This window comes from Hylaeus anthracinus, unplaced genomic scaffold (genome assembly GCF_026225885.1).
Source record: "Hylaeus anthracinus isolate JK02 unplaced genomic scaffold, UHH_iyHylAnth1.0_haploid 4, whole genome shotgun sequence".
Lineage (NCBI taxonomy): Eukaryota > Metazoa > Arthropoda > Insecta > Hymenoptera > Colletidae > Hylaeus > Hylaeus anthracinus.
In genome coordinates, this window is record NW_026535289.1 from 13,434,527 (window position 1) to 13,443,031 (window position 8,505).

The window sequence follows — 8,505 nt, forward strand, 5'->3', positions numbered from 1 at the left end:
AAACTTGAGAATCAGGAGTCAAGCTCGCGATGACAATTTTAGGCTTGGGCCAAATTTGAAAATCCCGAGTCTGACTCGTGATACTTCAGGCCGAACATGAAAATCACAAATCCGGCTCGTGATATTTTACGCCAAGCTTGAAAATCACGAATCCGACTCGTGACATCTTAGCCCAAACTTGAAAATCACGAGTGTGGCTCGTCGTTTCAGAACTCGTCGTTGTAGGCCAAAGGGTCAATCAATGTACGAAATATTTGAAATCGGTGCTTTCTAATACGACAGGCGTAAATTTCTGATTAGTTCCGCGGATCTCCGAACATTGACCTTAGTAAATTCCTGGACGTATAGAAAATAAAGTTGTTTGGTTAATTCGTGCCGGTGTTGCACCTGTTTTTTCTGTTATGAATATAACGCGGCGTGACGACCACACTCCTGAGCTAACAACGACTCGCGATACCTGTTACGCGAATGTATTATTCAATATGTATATTCTAAGCCGTTAGATGGAACAAGCTTCGAGTTGATGCACGCGTCGTTTTGTTCCACATCGAAAGAGCGCAACCGTTTCAAAACCAGAGCCGAGAGAATTTCTTACGTGGATACGAGTTTCGATTAAATATTTTATTAACCGACTTCTTCTACGTTCCACGCGTCGAAACAAAAATCGCGGGTGCACGCACGCGGAAGTCCAAAGTTCGAAGAACGTAAGAAAAGTGTCTTTTCACCGAGTCGTGCACCCGACAATAGCAAACGTACGTCCGCGTATAACGAGCGGATGACGCGGAAGTGGTTCTTCCGCGTACAGGTACAGTTAAACGGTACGTATGTATACGATTGCAGCGGTTCGACCGATCGCGAGCTCTATACAGTCGAAGGAGCGACTAAAGAGCAACATCCTCCGAGCGTTCGCGACTTTTCCGAACCTTTTTACAGATCGTGGAACTAACGAAAAATAAAAGACGAGCGTTCGTCGAGTAAAAATTAAACCCAAAGACGTGTCCGGCGGGATTGGCGTATCGTCGTCGTAAATTGTGCAACGCAAACACGAGCGTCAGAGTAGCGTTAATGGTCGTTGAATCGATGGAAAAATCTTCGGTGCGCGCAACGGCCGCGGAGGTCCCGCGATAAGACGTTTTGCGCAAGAGAGGAAAACCGGTGGAAGGTGACGGATGAAAAACCGTGCTCGAGGCGAGGAACGGGCGGCCGTGTCCGCTCGTACCTCCGTTTATTCCCATTACGATTGCATCTGCCGGCATTGTGCGCGTAAAGCAAGCCCGCGTTCTCTTGAGAATCGGAACGCGATTAATATTACGACGAGACGACGACGAGAGACCGATTGTTGTTGCGTCTGGATGTGGCGCAATGGACGCGCGAGGACGAGAAGCTTTCGCAAAAAAACGGAAACCAGCCAACGAACGACCGCGACCAGATTCGACAAACTTTTCACGCACGAAGAAATAAACGAGCCGTAATACATCGCGCTTCATCTCGCGTGTCGTTAAACCGATTAACGCGTTCCGTTCTTCGTGGGTCATCTGTAACACGACGCTTCCATCGTTCAGAGATGGCGGGTGTTGAGACGAAATTTAACGCGAAATTGTCGGTAGACGTTCACCGCTACGAGGAGCATCGAACGAGAAATTCTTCGTTGAAAGGAATCGCGCTGCTGCGATTTCGACGCGAGCTTCTCGTCCGCGCGCGCTCACTGGTTTGGTAAAAATGAAACGATGATGAGCATGATAACTCGTTCGCTAAGGTTTCTGGCGAGCAAAAAGGAAAAGTCGGACTCACCCAGCTGCTTCGAGGCATACTGCTGTAGTAGACGTGTCCGTTTCTTTTCGTAGCCCTTTTGCGTTATGTCCCCTGAAACGTGAAAGTAACATCGATGGTAACGTTCTGTTTTTTGACAAGGCCAACGAACAATGAAAAAAGATTGCTGGAATAATTGCCAGCGACGCAAATTTCGTAATCAATTTCGACTTTAACACGTTCAAGCCGGCGTGTACCACCGGTGGCGAGAATCACAAATAGCAGCGCCTACGCGAACGTGTTAAAATGGAAGAGGGACAGCGGCGTAACGAGGAAACGCGAAGACAAATGAAACAAGAGCTAAACTGCTGTCGCGATGCGGCGCTGAAAATGAAACAACGCTGAGCATCAACGGTACCGTGTATTTTTTTTAATTATTCGATTGGTGGATTCATTTGATTTCAATCGGCTTTCGGGTAGAGGAGAACCGAGAGACGATTATCGCGCACGTACTTCCGATTCGATTTTCGGGTCGACGCGTCTCGTCGTCAACCGTCGCTCGTTTTACCTTGATCCGAATTAGCAGTAGCTAAATAAGAGAGGCCTGAGTTTCTCAACCGCAATTTCTCGAGCCGATTTCCATCGACGGGCCGAAAAAGGACGTCTCTCGATAGCTCCTCGCGCCTGATCTCGTTCGGGGGTAATTTGTTCTCGCGTTGCGGCACGAGGCGCGAGGAATTCCGAGGACGATCGGTGAACGCGTCCAGCTGTTCGCTCGAACGGTAGAAATCGCCGCGATAATTCGCGGATACGAGCCGGAAAAGGAGACACCTGGCTTCGCGCGACCTCGTCCGGCGCGAGCAATGATATTCCCCGGGGTGAAGAATTTCGTAGCCAGCCTGAATACGCAAATTTTCCACCGTCGACGACACGACGACGGCGCTGATGCTCGATCGTCGTGTCGCGACGTACGCGATCGTTTTTTTTTGCGGACGCGACCTCGATATTAGCATACGAATCTCTCGGTCGTTGCATCGACGAGTGAAAGACGTGGACGTTTAGCGACGAGCGAAATTGAAAGTGGACGTCTTTCCTTTGAATACGAAGGTAGAGTTTTGGAGAGACGGTAGAGAAAAAGGGGAGCGTCGTATATAGAAGGTCCTTCCAGGAATATCGTAACGAGTAACCGGTAATAAACTCTGGTATTTCGTGACGGAGCTCGATGGTTTGTGACAACGATGATCAATCTCGACGAGAAAGAAACGAACGTGTTTTTCGTGCCTGAAATTTTATGGAGATTACGCATTGTGAATATCTGCGGTGCAACGAGCTTGCCCACGTGTCTTGCGCGACGCGAAACGGGTCGGCATGCCGGCGTCACGCCTCGTAACTCGAGAAAATGCTTAGAATCGATCGGCTAACGGCCGAGACACGATTTTTCCAGGTGCGAGCACCGGCTCAGAACGAAAACTAGGCCGTTCGACGTTATCGGTGAGTTTGCTTAAACGATCCCGAACGTACGCCGAGACGAACCTAAGCGCGAAACGATCGTCGTTCAAATTTCGAGAATGATTCGTGGCAATTGGACGGGAAGCGGGAGAGAACGAGGAAGTTTAGTCGGTTCCTGACTTCGAGACGAATCATCCTTGGGAACGGTGGTCAAGCGTTTCGCTTGCGAGCACGGAACGTGGACGCTGGCCGAGCAACGGAGCGCGGCTGTATCTCTTCGGGCTATCTAACCGCTAGTTAAAATTATCGGCACGCGGATCGACTGGTCCTTCGGGCAAAGTGCATATTGCGCGCAGCCAGACCTACGAACGCGAACACGTCCGAGGGAATTATTGCACGGTCGAGTTATGGTCAGAGCGCGGATGAAGAATTTCTCCGTTGGGGATGCGCGTTCGGAAAGTCCCCTGGCCCCCTATTAAACGCGCTCTGTAGCTTCATCAGCAGCAAACAACGTCGAGTAGACGATCAACCCTTCGTTCGCGGTATCGCTGACGTTTCGCGAAGGGTATTCGCGTAAAAATAACTCGACGATGTATATGTAATAGAATAGAATTTCGAACGGGTTACTTGAAAAATGGCTGATTGAAATCTTACTGGGTCTCTTCCTCAAGGACGAGCATTTTCGCACGAGAAACACCGGCTGCCCGGAAGCCTTCCGTAGCTGCGACTTCCGTCTGAGTGGTCTCCTTCTGAGGCCCGACCTCTGTCGTTTGAGATGCTGCTGCCTCTGCGCCGCGTGCGAGGTCTTTCTTCGCTCGACGCCGAGGCGATTCGGCACATCCTCTGTCTCGCTGTCGGTGGAGGAGAGGCACCTACAGTACGTCGCCTCGTTCCTCGTCTTTTCCTTGCCGACGAGGTCGTTCGAGCCCCTCGACAGGAAACTGAGAAACTGGTTGCTGGCGAAGTAGTTCGATGTCGCGGGCCGCCAGGTGGTTCTCCGCGCTAGTAGACCGCTTATTCGTAATTCCTCGGAGAAGAGCTTGTCCTCGTTGAAGTCGCTGATCTTCGGCGCAGGACAAGCCGACGACGAGGAAGACGTAGCGGAAAACGAGCCCAGAGACGACGAGACCAGGGAGTTGAGTGCCCCCTCGTCTCGCCTATCGTTGAAATCCCCCGAAAGCAGGAGCTTCAGGTCGTCGAACTGATCGTCCGAGAGACTCGACGAGCAGTCGTCGATCCTCTCGATCACAGGAATCTCGCTTTCCGGAAAGTATCTGATCTCGCGCCAGACTCGTCTCTGACGTCTCGAACGACGTCTTTCGGGGGGAACGAACCACACGGGGCTGTCCGATCGCTGAGGAGGCGGCTGAGACTTCTTCATTCTCTGAGAGGTCCGTTTCCCGCGTCGTCGAGTGCTCGACCGTCTCGACGCGTTCGTTCTCTTGAAGTAACCCTCGCTGCTCACGCTGGGCGACGGCTTCTGCGTTCTTCGGTTAAAGAAACCTTTCCTCGTGCCCCTGAAGCCACGTCACATATCGAATTCAAGCGTCGGTTCGCAACCTTCGACCGATGAGATTGCCGAATGCACCCAACGATCGATTCAACGTACAATTTCACGCAAGTTATTTTCCGGAAGTTAACATCGACATATCAACATGTTTCCTGCGCGAGGTGTAAAAGAAAGAAGACTGTTCGAGTCGGGTATCAAACATTGGATTTTTACGTTTGGCCCAATATTTTTATTCCAAGTCAGACTTGTGATTTTCAAGTTTGGCCCAAAATATCATCACGAGCCTGGCTCTTGATTCTCAAGTTTGACCTAAAAGATTCATCACGTGCCAGACTCGGGATTTTCAAGTTTGGCCCAAAAGATTCATCACGTGCCAGACTCGGGATTTCCAAATTTGGCGTTAAATATAATCACGAACCTGGCTTGTGATTTTCAAGTTTGGCCCGAAAATTTTCATCCCGAGTCAGACTCACGATCTTCGTGTTCCAAAACTCATGTAACTGACTGTATATTCCCGACTGAAACCAGTAATGGTCAAAATCGTATGATTTCGACGTTCGTCGAAATGAAGAATGAAAAATTTTCAACGAATAATAGGGTAATTTTTCTTAAAAAAAATTAATTTTGACGAAAGCATGGAGGAACATGAATCTGATGTCGGTTTTGAGGTAAAGAATTTCTATGGTCGTAAATCTTTAAAAATACGGTCGTAATCGCAGAAAAATTTGCGAATACAACTCCGCGACTTTGCAACTCTGAAAGATGCGATTACAATCGTAGTCGTAACGACACCTCGAAAACATTCGATTACAATCGTATTCGTATTTGCGATTACGATTTTGCCCATGACCGAATGAAACAACGTTCGAGCCATTCGCAAAATTTCGTTCCTTCTTTCGCTTACACCCTGCGTTCTCGTTCGCGAATTACTCGATCCCGGCCCTCGCAATTTCATCGTCGACGAAAGCTAGTTAACAAGCGAGTGATAGTAACCCTGCGCGAAAGTCAGCCAGCCTGGCGATCCTGAGGGAGAATCCGAACGCGGACGAGACATCCTTCCCGGTGACGCTCTTCTCCGGCGCGGACACCGTCCTCGCGACTGTAGGCTGAGTTTTCCTCTCCTTCAACGCGCTGTCTAGGGAATGATGAACGGACGGTCCCGAGGTGTTCGGGTACGGCACCGGCACCGCGTCCCGCCAGATCCTGCCGAGGCTGATGCTGACGCTCGGAGGTCCTTCGACGATGGATGGTTCCTGGGCGTGCAGAATCTCCTGCTGGCCGGCCTTGTCCGGAATCGCGTCGCTGGAAACTTTGAACGACTTCGAGGGCAACACCGGCGACGCATCCAGCTCGAGGATCTTGAGATCCTCGGCCACGTGGTCGGCCGTCTCGTTCTGCTTCGAAAACTTGCAAATCTTGTTCTTCGCCGGTGGAACTTGCTGCCTGGTCTGTTGGTGTTCGCGATGGACCTCGTCGAGTTTCTCCCGGGAGGACGAGCTGACACCCTGCAGCCACTCATCGTAGCTGATCGACTCGCGGCTCAGCGTGTCGTCCAGAAGCTTCTTCGGTTTCTGCTCCTTTATCACGATCTGCTCGACGGGCTTTTCGTTCGAGTTGGAGTCAACGGTAACCGGGGCGGTCGTTTCCAGGTTCTTCTGATTAAGTTTGTTGCGTCGCTTGCCCCGATCCAGGTAACTCTTCCTTATCGATATCCTCTTGAAGGACTCGCTGCGCTTGAAGGACGGCTCGTTACGGTCCTTCTTGCGGCCTACGAGCCTCCTCAAGTTCTCGAAGGACAACGGCCTCATGAGTTCGGCCCTTCGCGGACTAGCTGCTCGAACGTCTTCGAGGCTTCTTCTTCCAGCATCGCGGTCTCGCCTGGACCGGGACTCTACTTTTCACTCTTTCACTAAGAATTATCTGTCGAGTGTCCGTGCCGCGTAGGGATCCTCACCGGTATCCATTTCCGTCAATGAAATATCGAATGAAAATCGTTATCTTCTACACGTCGAACTTGGCGAAATCGAGTTATCCATATGAGAATTTTTCACATCAAGCGAATTCTCCGCGCTGCTTCTCTCTCGTATCCCGTATCCGAGCACGCTTGCGCGTTCCGCGATCTTAAAGTGCAACTTCGAGGCCTTCCAGTCGCGAATCGGCGTGGCTTTCCTTTTTCGACGAGCCGTTGCCGTTCCGCTCCCCCTTCCTCCCCTTCATCGCCCTTGCCCTCCCTTTTCGCCGCTGTCCTGCAACCGGCCAGGATCCTCCTTCCACAAACGCGACCACTTTAGTTCCTTCGGGAAACGACGTTAAGTCGCGACGCGACCGATTCGGATCGACGTCGCGCGCCGAGTCATCTCGCCGGTCTCGGATCGGCTCGTAACACGCTATTTATCGTTCGTAGATCGAAGGAGGAACGTTCGATCCATGTTCAGGGAAAGAGGTTGACGATCGCTTCATCGACGACTGGATTTCGCGTCGGGCACAGATGTTCTCCGTATACGCGTCTCGTTCGAAGCGCTCTCCAATCGCTGAGAAGATCTCGAGAACGTTACTTTCTCCGCCCTCGAACGATTACGACACTGATTTCACCCTCTCCTTCCACCACCGCCGGTTGCCGGTGTATTTATTATTTCGAGACCACGCGAACACGTAACGCCGCGAATCGCGAACACCGTGCCCAACCGGACACGCTAGAGAAACACTTCGATCGACGATCGTTCGCCGGACTCGAACAGCGCTGATTCGTTCACCTTGCACTCGCGATGGAACCGCGAAAACGAACTGGTCGCACCGTTACGTATCACGTCTATCGGAGCTATCCGATTTCGTCCAGCGAGCAAACCGGATGGAATCGATTATATCGCCGAATAATACTGGAAACACGCGTGTCTCGCTGCGAAATCAAAACACGGTCACGAAACCACGCTCGACCGTTGTCGTTATTGCAAGCAAAAAAAAAAAAAAAAAAAAAAAAATAACAAAGCTTGGCCGCGTTGCCGTAGAACCCGCTGTAGTTTCCCACTGTTACTTTGGTACGCGTTACATTGTCAACGATACGAAAAGTGATCGACTCGTTTACGCGAGGTTTCACCCCCGAGGTCCGAAGAAAACCAGAAATCAAGATACGCACATGCGCACAGAATTTACAACCAATTTATAATCGATTCCCTTTCGGTTTCCGAATGGAACGTTTCTACGGACCAGCAACGAAACGCGACGCACCGGATTACTGAATTCCTCGCGCGTCCCACGAACGGGGCAGGATCTCGACGCGTGAGCACCGTTCGCGTCTGTCAGCAACAGTGAGAAGAGACCGGGTTCGATGGAAATTGAAAAAAGCAGTGGGAAACGGAGCAGCTAGAACTGTTTAGGACAGAGCGATAATGGCAGAAGAAGAGAAATGGGAAGAGGTGGAAGCGTCGATAGATGCCGAGAAGCAGCGGGCGCAGCGTCAAGTACGAAGCGGTCGTGTGTAGGGTGTCGTCGTTGTCGGGCGTACTCGAGGCGCGGGGCGTCGCGACGCGGGTCCACCCTTATTACGGAGGACACAGGAACGAGCATCGGGGAGCCAGCCGCCGCGGTCCCCTCGTCACGGCGAGGAGAAAAACTGTCGGTAGTGCGCGTAGCTGAAGTCGCGTCGAATCACTGGCATTTCGCGAGCTCTCGACTCTCGACGCTGCACCTCTCCCTGACTCACGAGACGAGGAGAACCGCCACGGACTCGACCGAACGCACACGGACCTACGTAGAGAGAGAGAGAGAGAGAGAGAGAGAGAGAGAGAGAGAGAGAGAGA

At 51.4% G+C, this 8,505-nt stretch overlaps 1 protein-coding gene across 6 annotated transcripts in view; it reads right to left on the reverse strand.

The window, feature by feature from the left end:
* Positions 1-8,505, reverse strand: part of LOC128894465 (disco-interacting protein 2) — a 45,036-nt gene that overhangs the window by 22,881 nt on the left and 13,650 nt on the right. For all 6 annotated transcript variants that reach the window (XM_054156202.1, XM_054156198.1, XM_054156197.1 and 3 more), the window contains exon 2: positions 1,792-1,863. In XM_054156202.1, coding sequence (XP_054012177.1) covers positions 1,792-1,863 — 72 coding nt within the window. The remainder of the gene's footprint in view (positions 1-1,791; positions 1,864-8,505) is intronic.